The following is a 23,533-nucleotide window of genomic DNA, read 5'->3' on the forward strand; positions in this document are numbered from 1 at the left end:
CGGGAAAAAAGAAAGAAAAAAAAAACTTGCACTAGTTTTTGAAGATATCTTTCCTTTGGAGGGTTTCGATAAAATTGTGGATCTTATCCTAGTTTAGTAGATACATATATAATGCCGACGGATATAGAAGTGGATTTATATTATGTCCTCATGGCTCATACTGAGACCAAGTGTTAGGAAGGAAATAATTACTCCCAACCCTTTGCTTTCCCAATTAATTATGAAGCCTTGAGGAAATCTGACCATCTTTTGACAAAAAAAAATGTAATTTTTTTTACTACTTTTTTACTACTGCCATTTGCCACAGCTAAATTTTAGCTGTATACGTAGTATAAGTTTATTTTATAAAATGATTTGGAATTATGGTAAAGTTGGTAATTGCAAACACAAAGTCTTTAAGGGTTCAAAGTTCAAACCTCTGCCCCCATTTTGTTTCCCTAACTTGTGCGTTGCGTCATGTGGATCCTAAGCGCATTAGACACTAGAAACTTATATACTCCCAAAAAAAATAAGATTGAAATATTTGATAATTAAAATTGTTTTAAAGTTGCAAAAGATGATTACCACGAGACACAAGAGAAGCTTTCAGATGTTCAAATCCACAACTTTGGAGAATGGATCCCTGTCAAAATGCAACAAAATATAGATGTCATAAGACTTTGATCAAGATAACAGATTCAAGAAAGGTTCTACTATAAATTTATTGCAGAGGTATGCCTTTTATTTTTATGATACGAGTGCTAAGACTGAGTTAGCTCTCTACTCTAGCTTTTTGGTGAGTGTTTCACCAGTGAGGTCCATCTTTTTAGGCTCAGGTCAATATGTGTAGCTATCGACCAGACTCAATCGATTTTACCCCCAAAATAATGGATTTGGCATGTTATAGTAATCACTGAGATCAACTAGGAGTTAAAATAAAGCTCGACAAGCTTAGCAGTTGACATAACCTTCCCTTGAAAGTGCCTTCAAGAAAGTACCCTAAATTTTGAGAAAACTATTTTATAAGTGACCCCCAATCATGTACCATTTACGCAGAGAAAGGATGAATATTCAACGTAACCAAACATCAAGTACAAAGAAGTTTGCAAGGATAACTAATTTTAAACAAAGAACTCAACTTGGAAAATGGGATAAGGCAAGGGTAACTGATTACCGAATCGAAGATCATACTTAACTTGTCATCTAGACATTCTGCCCAAGTATGGAATACAATGCAAGTATAGAAACTAGTGAAATACAATAGTGTATATATAACTTCTAAAAGTTCCGTGAGATTGGGAGTGTCTACCTAATTTTTTCTTCTAATGTAGAAGTGGATTTATGTAGCTTTGACGCAGATTATTTTCAGCTTAAAAGCTTGCTATACAGGGGGAGGGGGAATGTAACAAGGTGGCCACATTATTCTAAGTGCGGACGATGACCATCCCAAGATCATAACCAACTTAATATTATCCAGCCAATATCTTGATTGCTTGCGAACAACTAGAAATTAAAATATAAGCACAGAACAATACTCTCATATTAGTAATATATACCTTAATCCAAATTTAAAAAGTATTCACATTACAATTTACAACTGTACGAATCAAATTTTACCGATTCAAAATAACTAATCCAAATCAACACCAATTAAAAAAATTAATTAATTTCTAGAATCAAAATAAAGAATTTATAACAAAAGACATCACTTATATTAACGTAGAAAGTATAAATCAGGGGCTTAGAAATTGTACATCATACGGATTCATAGCTAACCAAGTGCCAATACAATAAAAAGATACAATCCACTTTTGTAAAGCTATGAATCAACATATACTAGTTTCAATTATTATCTTCTTATTAATAAAATGAGAAATTACAATTATTAAAAGAAGGAGTTACCTTGTTTTATAATGCAAATGGTAGCGCTGAGAATCACTCACATTGTATTGTCCTACTCTTAGTTTCAGATCTAATTTTTAACAAGTTAGCATACAATCTGATGGGGAAAATAACAAACACAACCTATGGATCGGGAAAAGTTGATAAATTAAAGAATTAAATTAGGGTTTGAAATTAATAAGAGATGAGACTGAAGTTGCCGAAAACTAACAAACAGATTTAGGAAATTTGAGAAATTACCTCTACAACTCTAAGGGGAGAAGGCGGTGAGAGAATTCGTCGGCGTTTATGAAATTATAATATGAAGTGGCAGGAAGTACATCAGTTGAAAACCACACACAGCTAAAAATCGATCAGTCCAAAAGAACTTGTTGCAATACTTCCTGAACACAGGAACCACCTTGCTGAAACAGAACAGCTACTAATTATGGACACAACTGTAAACAGAACAGCTGAAAACCCTAAGCAGAACAGCTGTAAACAGAACAGCTGAAAACCCTAAACCCTAAACAGATCAGAATCTGAAAACTGGAAACAGAACAGCTACACACAACTCAAGCATAATCCACAATTAAGACCTGCATAATTATGGACTTACCGCCTAATTATATCATTATTTTCACAATCATCTAACACCATAATTCCACAATTATCAAACACCAAAAGCTCACAATCATCCTAATAGACCACTGAATACTAGTGATCCTAATAGACCATTGAGTTCCTCTTTGATGTTAGTGATCCTAATAAACCATTGAGTTCCTTCTTTATGTTAGTGATCCTGATACTATTACAGAAAAAACATGGTTTTTGCAACTGCATATCAATCACATTGTCATCATCAAGCCTCACAAGTCACTACCAAAGTTGACAAGATTAAGGCACACTTTTTTCACAACAAATACTTACCCTAATTCTGCCTCTTTTTTCATTTAAGGACGGTTCTGGATTGAAGACTCTAAGTTAAATGACATAGGCCAGTCTCATCTCCTCTAAAATATCAAAATCAAGCTAAGCTCTTTCACCCTAAGTATGTGGGTTTGTAAGTGCAGTTGGCATGGTATTTGATAGGTAGATCACGAGGTACAAAAGGGAATAACACAAACAAAGCAAGAAAGAACCCAATTCAAGTTGCAACCAACAAGAGCAGCATCAGTAAAGACCAGAGCACATTACCATATATTTCCTTATATATTATGAAGTTTAAAACGAGTAGCAGTAGTACAGCCATTGGCGGACCTACTAAGGGGCAGGAAAAAAAAGAAAAAAAAAGGAAACTTAAGTGAACATTATAGCAAAACAACAACTAATACCCTATATATGTTTAAACCTGCAAAACGAGTTCCTAAGTACAGCATGCTATAGTGGTCTCCGCGCATCAAGGATAACTTCTAGGTCGCGAGTTCGAATACCAAATCAAAGAGCAACATAATAGCACATAGCATCAGTATAGAAACAAGAAACAGAAAGAAACCAACAACAATATAGCAATAGTAAATTAAAACTCAACATCACCACCGAACAACCACTTGATCCAGAACAATTGATTGTTTAATAAATAACCCGAAATAACCCATTTGAATCAACAAATACATGCATGATAAAAATCAACCAAATTCCCCAATCAACCAAATTCCCCAATTAACCGAATTCCCAAATCAAGAACCCTAATTTAGAACTCAAAACAACACCAAAAAAAATCCATTATAATCGGTTTAAAACTTAAACAGAAAAATTGTGAAAATTAAACGTCAAATTTGAAGATATACATACAAACTAACGTGGTTCTTCTCGACAATTCCGAATTGGATTTCGCCACTTTCAATATCTCTTCTAGAGCCGCAATAGCCAGAAACGCCAATCTACAATCGCGCTTCAAGGAATGAACGAACGCCAATCCACAATCGCGCTTCTAGGAACGAACGATGATGGAAGATATACAACGGCGAGGAGAGCGAAAGAGAAAAAGAACGCAGAGACCTACTGAAGAAAAAGGGTTTTGGGTGAAGAAAAACGTGAAACAATGGGAGGGAAACCAAAAAATAAAAGCGCTCTACTGAAATTTTTTTAATAAATCTATTTCTTATTTTATTTTTATTTTAAATTTTTAAATTGTTTTAAATGCTTAACAAAAAAAACCGTTTCAATATCTCATTAAAATATTAAAAAACTAAAAACTGTTGCAATAAAATAGTCATAGTATATAAGTGTTGCAATAGTTTTTCTATAGCAACGTTTTTCCAAAGTCAAAGTCTACTCAAATTAATAATTATTTAACTGTTGCAATAGCTATGATATAGCAACGCCGGGAAAACTGTTGTCTAAAAGGGCGTTGCTATAGCCTAATTTTGTAGTAGTGAGCTTAGGGTCCTGGTGGTAGTACCATTTGAGTGGCACAGGTTCCAAGGACAAAGGAAAGGCAGGCAAATACATGGACTTGTCCACACCTTTCAAGTTCATGGCATTCACAAAGCTCAAGAGATGATCACGGGGATTGTCCGTGGCTTTGAACTTTGGTAAGTCAGATGAACTGAACTTTTCCGGTAGTTTGCCGGGAAAAGGTTTAGGATCAAGGGAGAAATACTTGCTCCCCATGGTTTGCTGCAGAACCATTTTTTCGATCTTCTTCTCGTTATCGAGGTCATTTTTGGCTTGCGCAGCTGCTAAGGATTCGTTTTCCATTTTCAATTGGTTCATAAGTTGGGTCATTTGGACCATTTGGTCTCGTAATTCTTCCATGGAGGTGTTTGAGGGTGCGAATCGAGGTTGGAGAAGCGGAGATCCTTGAGAGGGGGAATGACGGATGGAGCTTGGAGTTACTAAACCTTGTGTTGGTGATATAGCTTCGAGACGCACTAACCTTTGATTTTCAGATCGACGCCAAGTGGCAGAACCAGCCCTATGCATAAGACAAGCTAAAGTTTAGGCCCAAAGTTAAGCATTACTTACTCTAGACTTCTGACTCTTTCTATTGGTTTTCTATTCTCGCTTTTGTTGGTACACTTTTGGCTCTTCTATTGGTCATTCTTTGGATTTTCGAAACATTTGCCCGTGTGACATTCAAGGTTATTTTAATTAGCATGCTCGGTTTTGGTGCCGAACATTGTCGTCACAGGAGGCCTAATGACGACACAAGGAGTTATTTTTTTTATAAGTCGTTCTTAGAATCGAGTGCCTTTTTCATACGTCATCGTAGCAAATTTGTTACAATTTTATTTTATTGCTACGTATATTTTATGCGCGGGTACCGAGGCTGCTGTGCCTGACCAAGAGGCCAGGCAGCAACTTCAGCGCCCATATTTGGGCGTTGAAAATGATTGACGCCCAGCCAGGGGCGTTGAAAATGCGTCCCTGACTAGTACTCGTATTCTGTTCGCGTATCCTTTTTTCGTACATACGACTTAATTTTGCGTGCTTGCCTAATAACGTCCTTTACGCGTTGTGCAGCGTTGTGGAATCCGTTACAGGCCGTCCTGGGCGTCGTTTATTTTTGTGGCGATCGCCCGGGGTTGCGGAACACGTATGTTGGTATAAATGTTTGGCCAATTAGTGTTTATGAATGTTTGGGCAATTTTTAGGGTCGTTGGTTTTCTAGCATTATTTGTCAAACACAATCACATAATTCGCTACACATAGCTAACATTACAACATGAAGCAAAATAATATGCCACGTAGTTTATGATAGGCTTCTATGGGTAATATTTGCGCCGGCTTGGTACCGCTTCTATTGTCGATCCAACACATGCCCCGGTCGAGGTAGTGCATTCACGAGCGAATTTCGTCCCAAGAGGCCAATAACGATGTAAGCCAAGGGGGCATGCACCAATGAGAGGGACCTAATGGGCGAGCGATTGGGTTTGGGACAGGTGTACTACTAGCGAAAGTGCCGAGTGGACAACATTCGAAGCGTTTGCACCCCCCGGGTGGCGATGGGTATCCTTATTCCCAACTCCCGAGATGAAACATGCCAAGGGAGCCAAGATTCGTTATGCGGTTCTGTCCATTCACATTAATATGCTGATTTTCAAGTCGTCCCAACTTGATAGGGAAATAAACGCGGGGTAGGATCGTTTCACCCTTCGGCTATTTTGATTACCTACGAGCACGAGTATTTCATTAACATCATTAGCGGAGTCGCCACTGTGAGGGGGTCGAAAAAGCAGGAGGCTAATGCGTGACCTCGTCCCTCGTGGGCGTGACGTCGTCAGATCAAGTGTAATTGGATTTCCTGTGAGTTTACACCCAATCGACTTGTAATATAGGAGTCGCCATTCAGTTTTTAACGACAATGAGAAAAACTGACAAAACCCGGTTATCGTGACATAAAGGGAGTGAAATTATGTTCGACCACGACGGCCATAGGTTCCCTTCTGATCCCTGGTGTGGGGATCGCTCAACGTACACCCGCAGGGCAGAGATTGATAGTTCGGGAGCTGGGCGCCGAAGATTTCAGCGCCCAGATCCAGGCGTTGAAAATGGGATCTGGGCCGAGTTCTTTGTCAGATTTGGACTCTTAGAATAAAAACTTTTGAGATTTATCCGAGTCTTTTAGTGCGTATTAACTTATGACGAAATGCGTCTGGGCCCGTTACGAACTCTAGGTTCGTTAGGAATTTAATTAATTCGTCACTCTTATTTTCGAATTATGCCAGGAATACAAATTCTATCTCTTTTAGGATTTATATTGGAGTGCAACACCTAATTCTGACAGTTTTCTATCTTTTATGACTTTGCCACTTTTAACAACTACCTTTTACGGCAGTTACTATTTTTAGCAGGTTTCTATAAATAATAGCTTTGGCTGAAATGAAAAGGTGACTGAGATCCGTTATTTTATAGGAGATGCGTTGCCAAGTGGAGATTTATGTTCTCATCATCGAACCTTCCCTTTCGGGAATGGGGACAAAAGTAGGTGTCTACAAACACCTCGTCATTTGTACTCCTATTTGTGAGGGGGCATATTCTGTCAGCACTTTTGTAAACCTGTCCTTCACCAGGAATCATGGACAGGATGTGGTTATTAATTTCATCTACCCATTCATTTTTTGGGGATAAGATCGCTCTCTCTGTGAGATACTTTAGGTCGGAGTACCTATTCAACAAATCTGGATAAATGTCGTTGATTATGGCCTTCTTTTTATCACCATCGTCTACTACCAGTAGGTCAGTTGGGATTTCAATCCAACTTGGTTCATCTTCCCCCTCTTTTGACATGGCTGGAAGTTTTCCGTCACCTAAATCTAGTACCCAGTTTCTGAATTGAGCTAACTCCTGATTTCCCGAGTCACCACCATTACCTTGAAGCCACATGTTGATTGTCAATTTGAATACCTTACATTGAGACCATATAGTGGGCGATTTACTGATGGATGCATCAACAATATCTCCTCTTCCTTTCCTTGGCACAACTGGAAGAATTTGCCTAAAATCCCCTCCGAGTACAACTGTTTTCCCACCGATCACCAGCTCCCTAGCAGCGGCATTGTTGACTTGCATTATGTCACGAAAAGTACGATCGACTGCCTCGAATGCGTGTCGATGTACCATTGGTGCTTCATCCCATATTATCAATGTTGCAGCTGCTATGAATAGTGCTAGATTTGAACCTTGGTTGATTCTGCAGCATGACCGTTCATGTCTGTGGATTGGAATGCAAAAAGCGGAATGGGCCGTCTTACCCGAGGGAAGTAAGAGGGCTGTTATTCCTGATGAAGCCACTGCTATGACAATCCGGTGCTTCGACCTCAATTTTGATATTAGTGTTCGCCATAAGTATGTCTTTCCCGTTACTCCACTTCCGTACACGAAAAGCAAGCCACCAGTTCTTTCGTGTGTAGCTTGTAGTATAGCCTGATATACTTTTTTCTGTTGCACATTCAGTCCTTCTTCAAGGTTTAAGGCTTCCATTCGTAGCAAATTTGAATCGTACATCTGCTGCTCGATGATCAATGGATTGTCTGTTTGCTACATAAGAGACATTTCTGGATAGGGGATGGTAGGAAATTCTCGCAGGGATCTGTTGGTAGTGTGGAGTATTTTCTCTATTTCACAGAGGCAATAATTTTGGGTCTGGTTGCTGATAGAAGTAAGTTATTGTTGCTGAACCTTCTTTGTTGTCTATAAAGTATGTCATCTGACATATCTTTCCAGTGTCCTTCCCATAATTCCTTTGGATTTGACACTTCACAGAATAGTAGGAGAGTGACAAAGAGGTCCCTCAGTTGTGCTGCGGTTGCCCAAGTTGCAGCTTGAGTTAATGCTTCATGCCACTCATTGTCCCCCTCTAACAGACCCCATGCATTGCATGCTTCTTTGAATGTCGGATATTTCACATTGTTCACCTTTCTGATGTCCGCATAGCAAGTGGGTCCTCTTACTATGTTAAGAAGCATACGCAAGTAGTATTGTTCCCCTGAGGCTGGGTGTGCATAATAAATCCTTCCAATGCTGAACCCTCTCTCTCGTTTTTTCCATTTTTTAAGTTCCCGTACCCATCTGAAATGTTGTGGAAACTCGTCAAATATCAGAGCACGTGCTTGAGGGTTTGTCTTGTTCATCTCCATCCACTATGTGAATTTAGTCCGGGCCTCTCCCACTCGCTCGAGCACACCATCTAATGGTTTGTGGTCTTGAAATACCACAGTTTGTTGATCTTGTAAATGGTAGCTCAACCTATCAACTGGTGGGTATTTATACTGTACTGGAAATTTGAACATTCTCCAACATACTTCTGCTGCTGAGACATATCTACACTTAAGGTAGGATTGTATCTCGACAATAATGGGCGCTGCTTGTGGATTCCCATCAATGTTGGTCTGTTGTACTGATGTCAGAGCCATGTCAGGTCCTTTATTCATGTATTTGAAGAGGTACTTTTCACAATTGTATTTGTTACACAACTCGACATTTATATGTGCCTGATATTTAACCAGCAAGTCTACATTATACGGCACAATGAATGAATTGTCAACCACATTGCCATTTTTTATTGCCGTTCTTCCATTATCCCTTCTCCTGTAGTTTGGGTATCCATCTTTCCCTACTGTTGTGTCATTGGTGAATGGCTTAGGGTAATATTTTGTACACTGGCCATCTTGCATACATGGAGAATTGTGGTTTATCGGGCCACATGGACCATGTGTCATGTGTTGCAACACTGATGCAAATGCAATTTGGTCAATTTCTGGGTCCGGAAGCTCTGCACAAATTAATCTGTCTATGTCTTCTGTAGTTCTCGGTTTGTCCTCCTCTCGCAAGAACAACAATATGTGTGCATGGGGCAAGCCTCTTTTTTGAAACTCAATTGTATAGATTGCTGCAATATCGGTGGAAAAAGTTAGTTGTTTTCTATGGTGTATATGATTTTGTATAAAATTAACGGTTTTTTCATGAAATGCCCCTGAGGTTTCACGAAATGCATCAAATACACCCGCGCGTTTCAAAATACATAATATACCCCTATTTAAACTTATTTGCACCAAATGCCCCTAGAATTAACGGAAGTCTAACTCCGTTAACATTAACTCTTAATTAATCTAACTAATCCTAATTAAACCATAATTAAATACCGATTAGTCTAATTAATCCTAATTAACACCTAATGAACCTTAATCAACTCTAACTCCCCTCTCTCCTCTCACTCTCCTCTATCCTCTCAATCTCACGCCTTTTTCTGGGTATTAAAATGGTGAACCCAACCACAATATTTCCTTCTTCAAACCATCTTCATCAAACATCAATTGCTAACTCATATAGATATGTACTTCATGATATATGTTGGTTACTTGAGTAGCTTGGGACGGTGACAAAATCGGGAGGTTCAGGAGCGAATTTTTTAGGATGTGGCGGCTGAGGGGTGGTTTCAGGATTTAAGGGCGGAGGGGTGGTTTCAGGCTTTGAGGGCGGCGGAAGAGGAGAGACAGTGTTGAAAGCGGAGGTGGTGTTGATGGGTGATTGGACCTCCATTGCTGGTGGTGGTTGTATTTGTGCTTGCTGCTCTCGTGAATGGAAAGTCAAGTTCACAGACATTGATTTGGCTGCCCTCGATTCCAATCGCTGCTATTCTACTCTCCTATTTGCTGCTACTGCTGCTATATATCTCTTCCTGCAGAAGAACTCAACCCCAAGAACGAAAATAAGAAAACAAAATCGAAAAAGAAATTAAAATTTGAAGACGAAATTCATTCTAATCTACGAAGTGTTTCTGATTCTCTAATCTAATTCTAACTACCCTGCGCTATTCTCTTTCCCAGCTGTTATTCTACCTCGCCCAATACAAATTAGAACTTCGTTCTAGAATTTGTTCTTCAGCATTTATGTTCTTCTTTTTGGTTCGAGGGAGCAGCTGCGATTAGAGGAGATAGAGAATAGCGCAGCAGGAATTGTTTTATGTTTTTCAGATTTTGATTTTTGTTGGTTTTCCTATTTTAGATTTTGCAGCTGGGTTCTTCGTGAGTATATAATAGCAGCAACAACAACAACAAAGGGCGAAAAACAGCAGAATTTGGGTAAATTAGAGAGAGATTAGAGCCACTAGAATTCCAATTTGTAAATTAGATTTTCGATTTTAGGTATTAAACTCTCAAATTTTCATATTCTCTTCTTCAACTTTTTGGGTTTTGTTCTTGAATTTTCAGATTTATTGTTCTTCAATTTTGGGCTTCAAATTCAATTGTATTTGTTAGCTAGAGTTAATTAGAGGCAATTAGAGGTTAATACTAACGGAGTTAACGGCCGTTAGCCATTAAAGATATTCAAGGGCATTTGGTGCATTTTTTTAAGAAATAGGGGTATATTATGTATTTTGAAACGCGCAGGTGTATTTGGTGCATTTCGTGAAACCTCAAGGGCATTTCATGAAAAAACCGTAAAATTAATTATATGTATAAAGTGTAACGAAGATGTATTACTGAAGTTGTAGGGAAAAGTTACCTGCTTTTGTTACCCCGAAGTAGCCTTTTTTTGTAAGGTCCAACATCAACTCATCAAGCTTTATTTTAAACACTCTTGCAATTATATCAGGCCGGTCTTCAGGTCTTTGTCCAGGGATAATGGATAAGAATTCAAGAATTTCCTGCCACTTTGGGTTGCATATAAATGTGACAATAATATCAGGAGGTCCTGCCCATCTACAGATTTCTACAACATCATGGTAGTTTTGAATCATAAACTGCGGGCTTCCCGTGAATGACGAAGGCAGAACAATGCGCTGCCCAACAGATGCGGGTGTTGTGTCACCCCATGAGACTGCATCAGCAAGTCCCCATAACACTTCCTTCCGTATTGTTGATTTATTTGTCCTAACCCATTCCAACCTTGACTCTTGTACACATGTGAATGCATCCACTTCGAACTGTTGATTGAGCCTTCCTAACTGGAATCTTGTTTTAGATTCATGGCGTCTTTGTTGGAAACGGAATGCATAATACTCTCTTTGTGTTACTATTGTTCTTGCCCTTGTTGTTTCATCTACGTCGGCATGGGGTATATCTGTCCGGTATCCATCTTCACCGTAAGGGAACAACAATGGATATTGCATGGCCATGAAGCTGGGATGCAACTCTGAAATTCTTTTTAGACCATACATCCTGTGTTCAATAATGACATCACGATTACCCTTTTCATCGTCACTTGTTCCCACTATCAATGCAGCCACCTCTGACGATGTAGGTAGGTTAAACTGCCTTCCATCCTTTGCCCTTGTGCCAATTAATCGAAGCCGAACAGGTTGTAACTCTGATTCTTGAAATCTTTCCCTTGCCATTCTGAATGATTTTGTTAATTCATTGTGCTCATCAAACATCTTTGATAAACCTTGGATAATTTTTGGATCCAATTCTGATTCCCCCCATTACTAGCAATACTACTAATCCTGTTAGCAACTTCATTTTGTGTATCATAAATGTAAAGCTGAGTGAATCTTGGTTGCTCGCCGGCAGGAGGCAGTAATGACCCTATTCTATGGTGGTTCTGCCCGTTCAATCTGAATACATATGGTGAGCTACCTCGATTTATTGTGCTATCCACCTTTCCGCCCATTGAGGTGAATGCAAATATGGAGTTTAACATCCTTGCCTGGTCTTTTAACAAAGGCAGCACAATTTTTCCCTTTTGGCAGCATATCCCATACTTTGATATTGTCTTATTAGAATCATTTTTGACACGCTCTTCAAACCATACAATTGCCCCCACAGTCAGAGCATGTATGTTTAGGGCCACCAAAGTTCCATGGTTCAGTGTATTTCCCTTAAAATGAAAGTGCAATATGTTTAGTATTTATTTAAAATTTCAGTTTTGTGCTAAGTTTGATGGGAGTACTCACTGTTTTGGTCATTTTGGTGTGGTTGATAATTGTCGACTTCTGTTGTATGTTGTAAGATATGGTTTGTTTGTTGACAATTGCTTGTAGTTGGAACTGTTACATTAACCGTTTTCGCAAGTGTTTACATGAGTGTGATAAATAATAATAATAATAATTGTTGTACATAGTGGGAGATGCTTATCTTACCATCAGTTGGAGGGAATTTTGTTGCTTGAGATATTTCTGTAATCAATTTTTGAGTTGCTAATGGCGTTATGAGTTGGTGTTCATAGTTATACAATCTTCTTTGCCTCACGCTGCGGGATGTTGTACTTGAGTTGGATCGGGACCTTGAGTTGTTTCCTAATTGCAGTTTTTCTTGTTTACTTATTTGTGGATAACATTATACAAAAGTTTTTAAATTTCTTTTAAGTACTGTAAATTTTTTTAAATAACTTCTTACCGCTATTCCTTGCTGATTCACTGGTTGGTACTTCTTCTCGTGCTATATGATCTGCCCTAAGTCTATTCCTCCTTTGTGTAATTATACATCTCCTTAAAAATTGAGCATTTCTTTCCCTATCCACATTCTCCATCCTTGTAAAATGCCTAATTTTTAAAGTGTAAAAGTGGATCAAGGGAAAGGAAGATAACCATATAATGTCGAAAGTGTAAAATCCTTAAATGTCCCTAATATACTTCACTTTTACTGTAAAATATGAAATTCATTATAATTAAGTTTCTGCTTTTTTGTACATGGATAACAATATAATGTCAAAAGTGTAAAATCATTTACTGTATATTATGAAATAATGTATACTTTAGTTGTGCTCTTTCCAAGGTGCCTTATAAAACTTTTTAAAATAAAACTTAAATTTAGAATGTGTAATACGCTATTAGGTCACAAACGATATTAAGAAATGATGGAATTAAAATATAGAACTCCAAATAAAAGAAGACTCGTAAAGCCTATTATTTCAGCAGTCTTACAATAACAAAGTCATATGACTCGTTTAATTACCTTACTCTACCCCGATCCTTTATTATCCCTATTTAGCAATTTTCCTAGTTGTTCTTTTAGGGATCTATTTTCAGCACATTCTTGAAAGTAGTAGCGCTTCAAATCAATAAAATTCATCTCTTCTCTGGTCAACTTAATTTCAGCTATACGACGCTTCTTTCTTTGATGCATACATGTAGTGTAATTAATATCAGCCACATCAAAGTTGAAGTTTTCTTGTAGTTTACGAACAGCTTTTTCTGCTGCAGATTGTGTTGCTTTTGCCATGTTCTTGCATAGTTTACTACCCAGTTTTATTTCCACCCCTTTGTTTGTTGTAATTTGGACAGTTGTCTTGTACTTTTGTTGTTTTTTCTTGTAATATTGCTTGTACAGTGGTTGAGGGAGAGTGTACCACTGAATGATCTCAGCAAGCAGTGTTGTGAAACTTATGCTGAATAGCTTCCTGTTATTCCTCATTATCTCAAGGGAATGAAAACATGTTAGATCTTAATGATCTTATAAGTTTGAAGATGCATTGTTTTATAAAAGGGCATGATTTGAATGCATTCAACACATAACATTTATAGTATGATTTTTTGTTTTAGGCATTCAAACTAACTGATTTGACTTTCTCCGTTATATGTGGAACTGATACAAAAGTTTTCAGCAAAGAGAATAATAATCGAAAATCTGAGTAAAATACGATAGGCCTAGGGAAACAGACATTGAAATTGCTTGTAAATTATATAGGTAATAGAAGTCGTACCTGGTAGCGAAGAACACTTTTCGGCCTGGATTGAGTTCCACAGATCAGAATATTCTTGTACTTTTTATGCTCCAGCAGACATTCTGAAACAATGTAAAAGTCTTAAATTATATAAAATGCAGAATTTTATTATCATATATTAAGCACAAGAATGGACACTTTAAGAAAAGGGAACTTACTAAGATGAATGCAATAACAACAATAAACTTCCGGCAAAGAACAAACATGGAATGATGTTAGATGTAATTAACCATATGTCTATATTCTTACAGAGAAGTTCGTCCTCCTATTTTAAAAGAGTTAGAATTGGGAGCTCAAAGATTGTTGACATTGAGAGAATACCTTTGACAGTGATTTGAACAGATGATTGTTGAGAAGCAAAAGGATGCATTATATAGAAAGAGGATTATGCATTGAGATGTGAACACTAAATGCAATGACTGTAAATGCTGAAAAATGTAACTGATATTTTCAATTAGCGTGAATACCTAAAATCTTGTAACTGGTAACCTAATATTGAAGACAAAATGAATATCCAGTAATCATCGTCATTAGTGTCAGTAGTTTATAAGGGAAGACATATATCATTTCGAATTCTGTTATAAATAGAACTTTAACTTTGATTAACAGCTTACTGTTCCATGTTGTTGGTTGTCAGACGCCTTTTGATACACGCTGCCTACAATAATCATACATCTACGCGAACACACAATAATCAACTAAAGAATAGCAAGATTTATAAGGGCAGTGGATACTTTGTACAACTCAAGATCAAGTTATGCATATGCAACTTACTAAGACTAATCTGGCATTAAGTACGCCTATGTTAAATCATAAAAGGAAAATGCATGGTAAAGTGAAATAAGAGAACTAAGGCCTTACATCAAATACCCTCCAATTGCATACTAGCCATAAGGGATGAACTACGAAATTCCTCTCAAGCATCCCTTTTGGATATACTTTCAAAATCACTACCATAGTGTTATAAAGATTAAAATGAAGGGCAACGGCACCTGGTGCAATTCAATGAAGACAATCATCACAAACCAATTTAGGCATCCAATTCAATCATAATAGGCAAAACATGAAACAAATGGGTTTTTGATATAATAGGGACAACCACTTTCTAATCAACACATAAACCTTAACTAATACTTCTGAAACTCTAGGTAAAATAGGTGGTAGGTTGTGTTGTGGGCAAAATTACCATGCCTTCGTGTACTAATGAGGATGCGACACATGGCACGTATTACGCCCCCTAAGCAGAAGCCATACGAAGACTAGACCACGGCATGGGTATCAATCTACGTATCTACAATGTATATGTATTTGTATTTAAGAATGTATAAATGTATGTAATGTACCTATACCTGAAAAGGGGCCTAGGTAGTAGGTATTCCAAGTGGTTTGAATAAGCACAATAGGCCCAAAAAGCCCACTATTGCCAAAAGGGCCAGGGAATTGTAAGGAGAAAGGACACATGTCCTCCTCCCATACCCTAGCCAATCATGTAAAGGGAATATTAGGTCATTCCCACAAAAACCTAGTACTATAAATAGTCTCACTTCCCTAGAAAAAGGGGTCACAATCAATACATTCAAGAACAATTGCTGCTCTGCCTTCTCTCTACTTTCTCTCTCTATAAAAATACAATCTTGTGAAATCCTTAGAAGTTACCGGAAAACCTCCAAGGTATCTCACCGGAAAAACCCCATAACATTTGGCGCCGTCTGTGGGGAGGTACGGTAACATGGAAGATCAACGACAGGAAAACGATACTGGGCGGCCTACGCGAGTAGAGCGGCCACCCCTCGAAAGAGAAATACCGACTGAACATCATACGCCGGCCACGAGAATCACTGGAGATGCCGCGCGTATATTTGCGGCCGGGCACACCCCTCGTTATGCTGCCGAGGTAGAGGTGCTCAGCGAGGAGGACGACCAGGCCAATCGCACCCCTCCTGGAGGACTCCTGGATCCTCGGGCGGATACAGTAATAGAGGAGAACCCTGATATGCCTGTCTCTGTGGGTGCTCTTCTGGGCTATTTTGGCTGAGTTCCAAGCGGATATGGGAAAGACAATTAATGCTGAGGTACAGAAGAGTATGCTGATCTACACCACTGCTGTGGCTGCAAATCATGAGGGGCCGGCAAGCAATAGGCCAACACTTTCTTTGCGCCCCCCAAACGTCTGGACCAGGCAGACAGGCGAGGACCTGAGGAGGCAGCCGCCAGCAAGTCAGCCCAATCAGGCAATGTCTTACCTACCACGCCGACTGCCACGGCGGCTGATTGGAGAAACGTCCCGAGGACGTGAGCAGCCACACGCAGAGCAATTGCCTGACTCTGAGTCTGAACTTTCTGACACTGGGTCAACCCCCGTCATACCGGATAGACCTCTCCCTCATCCAACTTATACGCATCTGAGCCAGGCGCGCCCAGGGGTCACCCGTCCAACCCGTCAAACTCGCGGACGCGAGTCTTCCCAGCGGGTACCCTACTCAAGGCGTCAAGATCCTGTGTATCACATTCAGGAGGGGGTGTCCAACATGGCCCTAGGACACACCACCCCTTTTGCAGACTCCATCATGAGAGCCCCGAGGGAACCCAAAGTCAAGCCGCCCAACATTGATGCTTACAATGGGACCACAGATCCAGACATGCACCTCTTGGTTTACCGGCATCACATGTATGTCCAAGGAACAACTGACTCAACCTGGTGTAAGTATTTTCCGGGCACACTCAAAGGAGTAGCATCTAAGTGGTTCGAGAGACTTCCAGCCGGAACTATTCGCTCTTTTCGGAGCTCGAGCTATTGTTCTCTACTCGGTTCATGGCTCACAAGGAAGAAAAGAAGACGAGCATGCATCTGAGTAGGATTCAGCAAGGGAAAGACGAGTCTCTGAGGAGCTATGTGAAGAGATTCAATCTAGAGGTAGGGAAAATTCCGGATTTGCCAGATGGTGTTGCATTCGATAACTTCATTCGAGGGCTTAAAAAGGGCTCTTTCAAGTTTGATCTGGTAAAGAAAAGCGTCCGAACAATGCCAGAAGTGCTGGATGAGGCCGAGGCCTTCATCCATGCAACAGAGATTTGCAGCGTCCCGAAAGATCCCAGAGGAAGTGATACCGCCGAGCCGGCGGCAAAAAAGGAGAAATTCGAAAAGAAGAGCCGGCCTAACGGGACGTGGGCTATTGCAAAAGAGTCAGACAGGGCTCCCGGGGCGGCAGGCCAAAAACGGTCCAGAACTTATGATCGGGAGCGATTTGAGTATAACACAGACATGTACACAATTCTGATGGACGTCGGGTCCAAATATGACATTGATCGTCAATTTCCCATGAAGTCGCCACCAGAAAGTAGGGACCCCAAACTGTACTGTCACTTTCACAGTGACATTGGGCATGACACCAAAGAATGTAAGAGCTTGAAAAGGGCATTGGACGGCCTAGCCGCCAAGGGATTCTTAAAGAGTTATATCAGCAGGAACACGGGAGGTTCTGGCAAACCCTTCTACAAGAAAAACAAATCCCCTCCCTCGGAGGAAGATGGAAATCGTACCGACCCAGAGTGCGTAGCAGTCATCTCCGGAGGATTGGCCGCCGGCGGGCCGACCATGAGGGGCCAGAAGGATTATGCCAAGCGATTGGGGCAAGTGATGCTGTCCGGCAAGGCCACAGTTGACCCGTTTCCAAAAGTTGAAATCGGCGAGGCCGACCGTGGGAAAATCTCCACCCCGCATGACGATCCTTTGGTAATTGAGTTAAAAGTTGCTAATCTGAGGGTTAGGCGTATTTTGGTTGATACAGGAAGTTCGTCGGACATAATTAGTCTAGAGTGCTTGAATCGGCTGCAACATGATTCCTCAAAGATTGAGAAAATCCACTATCCCATTATAGGCTTCGGAGGTAGTATCATCCACCCAGTCGGCATAATTGCCCTTCCTCTGAGGATGGGAAATAAAAAGGAATCTCGACAAATGGACGTCCGTTTTCTCATAGTGAAAGACCTGACGGCATATAACATCATCTTGGGGCGTCCCACCTTGAATAGGGCAAAGGCTGTCATTGTGACTCATCTAATGCTTCTTAAGTTCATTTGTGACGATGGGAGTGTCAGCATTATACATGGTGACCAGCAACAAGCTAGAGATTGCTACCTAACCACCTTGAGTCCAGAAGCATGGGGGACGGGTGAAGAGAAAGGGACATCGGGAAACAAACGAAAATGTGGCGACACACAACCCAAGATCGTCAAAGAAACATTAACTATCTCAGCAGGGCACATGGAAGAGAGACGCCCAGAGCCTGTTGGGGCTCATTTCAATGTGGTATTAAACACAGATAAACCTGACAGAGTAGTGCCCATCGGGATTTCTCCTGACGACCCGCTGGCGGCAGAGTTGGTCCACCTTTTGAGAGAATTTGAAGATATCTTTGCTTTCACAGTGGACGAAATGCCGGGTATTGATCCTGCTGTGGCCGTCCATAAGCTGAATGTGGACCCAAACTTCAAACCGGTTCGTCAGAAGAAAAGGAACCATGGGGAAGATAGAAATCAGGCGGCAGCCGCGGAAATACAAAAGTTGATGGAGGCAGGGTTCGTCAGGCCTAGTCAGTACCCCGACTGGGTTGCTAACGTGGTCCTCGTCAAAAAACCTAATGGTACCTGGAGAATGTGTGTTGACTACACCAACCTCAATAAGGCATGTCCCAAGGACAGTTTCCCATTGCCCAAGATTGACCGGCTCGTCGACTCTACAGCAGGGCATGCTATGATGAGCTTTATGGATGCATACTCAGGGTTTCATCAGATTCCGTTGTGGCCTGACGACCAGGAAAAAACGTCATTTGTTACTGAACAAGGCCTTTACTGCTACAAAGTGATGTCGTTTGGGTTAAAGAATGCACCGGCCACCTTTCAGCGTCTTATTAACACTGTGTTCATTAAGCAGCTCGGTAGAAATATTGAAGCTTATATTGATGATTTGATCGTAAAAAGTAAGCTGAGGGCGGCGCATATAACTGATCTCAGGGAGACATTTGAGACTATTCGAGCTTACAACATGAGGTTGAATCCTAAGAAGTGTGTGTTCGGGGTGACGGCAGGAAAATTCTTAGGTTTCTTGATTGATGAAAGAGGAATTGAAGCCAACCCAGACAAAATCCAGGCAGTAATTGATATGAGCTCACCAAAGACAGTGAAGGAGGTCCAGCGGCTCACAGGTTGCTTGGCCACCCTGGGCAGATTCCTTTCCAGGGCTGGAGACAAGTGCCACTACTTTTTTAGGTCTGTCAGAAAGAAGGCCAAGTTTGAATGGTCGGACGAGGCCGAGGCGGCATTGGTCAGATTAAAGGAGCACTTGCATACCTTGCCTCGTCTTGTTAGTCCCTTGCTAGGAGAGACTTTGTACATGTATCTCGCCGTGTCCGAGCACTCGTTGAGTGCCGTTCTACTGACAGAAAGGGAGGGAATACAGATGCCGGTATACTTTGTCAGTCATGTTCTTCAAAATGCTGAAGTTAGATACCCTACAGTGGAAAAGTTTGGCTTAGCTCTGTTCATGGCCAGCAAAAAGCTCCGTCCTTATTTCTTAGCTCACAAAATAGTGGTCTACACAGATCAACCGCTCAAACTGCCCTTCACAAAGCTGGAGGCGTCAGGACGAATGCTGAATTGGGCAATAGAGCTGAACGCCTTTGATATCACCTATGAGCCGAGGAAAGCTGTCAAGGGGCAGGCATGTGCCGACTTTATTGTTGAAATGACGAGGCCAGACTTTGCCAAGAATACAAACACGGTGTGGACAGTGTATGTAGACGGCTCATCCACACAGAATGGATGTGGAGCTGGGATAATCTGTCACTCCCCAGAAGGAGATACTTTTGAGTATGCTATGCGATTTAACTTCCAGGCGTCAAATAATGAAGTCGAATATGAAGCCCTGCTTTGTGGCATTAAAATGTGTAAGGCGGCAGGCGCCGAGGAGATTGTAGCACTATCTGACTCCCAACTGATTGTGAGCCAAGTTAATGGGACCTACGAAGCTAGGGATCCGACTATGGTCAAATACATGCAGGCCGTCCATCAGGAAGTAGAGCCAATGAAAAGTTTTGAAGTAAGGCAAGTCCCTCGCTCGGAAAATAACCAAGCTGATGCCCTGTCAAAATTAGCAAGTTCCGCGTCTTGTGATACCCCTCGGCACGTGTTTTGGGAGGTAAAAGAGCACAAAAGTGTTGAGCAAATGGAGGTGGAAACTCTTGACAGGACGTCCACATGGATGGATGACATAGTAAACTTCAAAATGAATGGAGTCTTGCCCGAAGACTCAAGGGAAGCGGCAAAACTTCAGAAGAAATGCTCTTGGTTTGAAATGTGGAACGGCACCCTCTATAAAAAGGCCTACTCCCGTCCTTTGTTAAGATGTGTAACACCTGAGAAGGGGCAGGAAATTCTAGAAGACCTTCATCAGGGGTTGTGCAGCTCGCATATTGGTGGAAGGGCTTTGGCTGAAAAGGCACTTCGAACCGGCTATTACTGGCCGACTCTTAAGGAGGACGCAATTTCACTGGTCAAGAAGTGCGACAAATGCCAGCGTTTTTCTCACCTAATACACCGACCGGCACGAGTTCTGACGCCCATTACAAGCCCAATTCCATTTGCTAAGTGGGGGATGGATCTTCTAGGCCCATTTACGGCCGCACCAGGAGGAAGGCGTTATGTCATCGTTGCTGTAGATTACTTCACCAAATGGGTGGAGGCAGAAGCGCTCAAAAACATAAAAACTACTGATGTGAGAGCATTCATTTGGAAGAACATCATGACTCGCTTTGGGATTCCACAGGCTATCGTCTTCGATAATGGGCCCCAGTTTGAGACGCCTAAGCTGAAAGAGTGGCTGGAAGATCACGGCATACACACTTGTTTTGCATCAGTCGGACGTCCCCAAGCCAATGGTCAGGTTGAGGCGTTCAACAAAATTATCTCCGAAGGAATGAAAAAGAAGCTTGACGAAGCCAAAGGTCTATGGGCTGATGAGCTGCCAAATGTCTTATGGTCCATCCGCACCACGGCTAAGAATTCAACCGGTGAAACACCCTTCTTGCTAGCCTATGGCGCCGAGGCTGTCCTACCCATAGAAATGTGTGAACCAACGTTGAGAGTCATGCTGTATGACGAAAATGCTAACTGGGAGACAAAGAAAGCAGCCCTGGACTTCCTGCCCGGGGTTAGAGGAAATGCAGCGCTCAGACAACAGCTGTACAAGATAAGAATGGCAAGAGAATACAACAAGAAAGTCTCTAATAGAGTGCTCAAAGTGGGAGATTTTGTCCTCAGGAAAATGGAATCCACAGGACGAGCAAACGAACAGGGTAAGCTGACGCCCACTTGGGAGGGACCTTATGAGATCTATGATGAGGTTAGAGATGGAACCTACCGCATTCAAGACATGCAGGGCCGGCCTATTTTGCGCACTTGGAATGCCGACAATCTCAAGAAGTATTTCTTCTAAATATGTGCTAAGCTTTGTCTTACGTACCACTATCCATTGCCCAAGGGGCGGCATCTAATGGTCATAGTAGGGTAGTAATTACTTTTGTAACCGGCTAAATTCGCCTTGCAAAGTTATAAATAATACTACTCTATTTGTCTCGTAATATTTATTGCTCGCACAATGAATACAAAATGTACACTCCAATGCATAACCAAAGCCTAATTGTATGACGGCCTGAGAAGTGGCCCAGATTAGCAAAAACTCTCAGCAAGACTAATTGTTTGAAGCCTAAGAAGCGGCCCAGATTAGCACCAAGTGGTAGGCTGATCACCTATCCAACTCCCTTCCCAGTATAGCAAGCCGCTGGCTAACCAGTACGGCATAGTAAGTGCCAGCGGCACAAATAACCTTAAATCATAGGCTGTTTGCTCAAAAGCTCAGCGGCACGAATAACTTTGAAACAAAGGTTGTTTGCTCAAAAGTGCGGCGGCACGAACATTTGGCCGTCCAGTCCATTTGACGAGCATGTCTAGCGGCAATCATACCTATTGATTGACTTGCGTCAATCAATATCGATATAGACACGCTCGCCAAAGAAAGACACGACCACAGTAGTGCCTAGCGCATGCTCAGTTGCCTGCGGCACCAGTAACTTTGCAACATAGGTTGTTTGCTCAAAAGCTCAGCGGCACGAATAACTTTGAAACAAAGGTTGTTTGCTCAAAAGTGCGGCGGCACGAACATTTGGCCGTCCAGTCCATTTGACGAGAATGTCTAGCGGCAATCATACCTATTGATTGACTTGCGTCAATCAATATCGGTATAGACACGCTCGCCAAAGAAAGAGACGACCACAGTAGTGCCTAGCGCATGCTCAGTTGCCTGCGGCACCAGTAACTTTGAAACATAGGTTGTTTGCTCAAAAGCTCAGCGGCACGAATAACTTTGAAACAAAGGTTGTTTGCTCAAAAGTTCGGTGGCACGAACGTTTGGCCGTCAAGTCCATTTAACGAGCATGTCTAGCGGCAATCATACCTATTGATTGACTTGCGTCAATCAACATCGTTATAGACACGCTCGCCAAAGAAAGAGACGACCACAGTAGTGCCTAGCGCATGCTCAGTTGCCTGCGGCACCAACGTGCTTAGTGTATACTCAGTTGCACCTTGGCTACCATACCTATTGATTAAGCCTATTGATTAAGGAATAATCAAATTACGAAGAGCAAATAAATGCGAGATAAAAGAAGCAACAAAAATAACCTATTTACTTATAAAACAACGCCAGTAGAAAGGCGTGTAAAAGTAGCCCAAAATTCAAAAAACAAAAAAGAAAGAAATTATTGTGTGCTCAGCAGGCACAATAGTACAGACGCCAGCAGCGCCAAAACTTAACAAAATAATTGTTTTTTGCCCTTAGGCATGGGAACACTTGAATAAAATTTTGAAGAACTTGGAAGGAAGCAAATCAGGGAGCAGCCGCATCGTCCTCATCATCAGAAGGTACAAACTCAGGGGGCGGCTGACCGAGACGCTCAGCATCCAACACAGCGGCACTGTGTTCCAATCGCCGCTGGAACCATGCAAGATCATACTCTGGCATGTGGCTCTCCTAGGCGTGCTTAACAGCGTCCTTGGCCGCTTGCTCTCCCTGATCATAGGATTCCAGAAGACGCTCACGCAAGGTGCAAACTTGCGACCTGGCCGTCTCCAGCTCCCCCCGAAGATGCTCGGCTTCCTCAGCCGCCTCTTTGACCTGAGGGTACTCCCGCAACTGGTCCTGAAGCGTCCGTATTTCCGTCGCCGCTGTCTTGGCCTCCTCGACCATTGTCACCATGTCTTTGTCCTGCGCCAAGATCTTCTTAAGCAGCTCGGCCTTGTCAGACCTCAATGAAGCTACCTCCTTTGCTTGAAGGTCTATGGTCGTCTGCATCTGCAGGCGGACCTCTTCAATGGATTTGAACGCATAGTCGCCATGGTGGGTGGACTCAGCCACCTGAGCTTTGAGCTCCTCAGCAGTGGGCGTCTTCCAACTCTTGCAGAATTCCATGCGGCAGAACAACTGCAAAAGGAGCTACATGTTAGTAAA

General features: G+C 41.5%; 1 protein-coding gene across 26 annotated transcripts in view; it reads right to left on the reverse strand.

The window, feature by feature from the left end:
* Positions 1-23,533, reverse strand: part of LOC110786303 (uncharacterized) — a 29,576-nt gene that overhangs the window by 684 nt on the left and 5,359 nt on the right. For 5 of the 26 annotated variants that reach the window (XM_056840133.1, XM_056840134.1, XM_056840125.1 and 2 more), the window contains 7 exons: positions 14,833-14,963; positions 13,951-14,033; positions 12,203-12,790; positions 10,813-12,126; positions 3,655-9,196; positions 2,122-2,285; positions 565-622 (listed from right to left, as the gene is read on the reverse strand). In XM_056840133.1, coding sequence (XP_056696111.1) covers positions 8,448-9,196; positions 10,813-11,683 — 1,620 coding nt within the window. In that variant the 5' untranslated portion in view covers positions 11,684-12,126; positions 12,203-12,790; positions 13,951-14,033; positions 14,833-14,963 and the 3' untranslated portion in view covers positions 565-622; positions 2,122-2,285; positions 3,655-8,447. The other 21 variants (XM_056840131.1, XM_056840129.1, XM_056840121.1 and 18 more) reach the window with 18 other exon arrangements.

This window comes from Spinacia oleracea, chromosome 3, assembly GCF_020520425.1.
Source record: "Spinacia oleracea cultivar Varoflay chromosome 3, BTI_SOV_V1, whole genome shotgun sequence".
Lineage (NCBI taxonomy): Eukaryota > Viridiplantae > Streptophyta > Magnoliopsida > Caryophyllales > Amaranthaceae > Spinacia > Spinacia oleracea.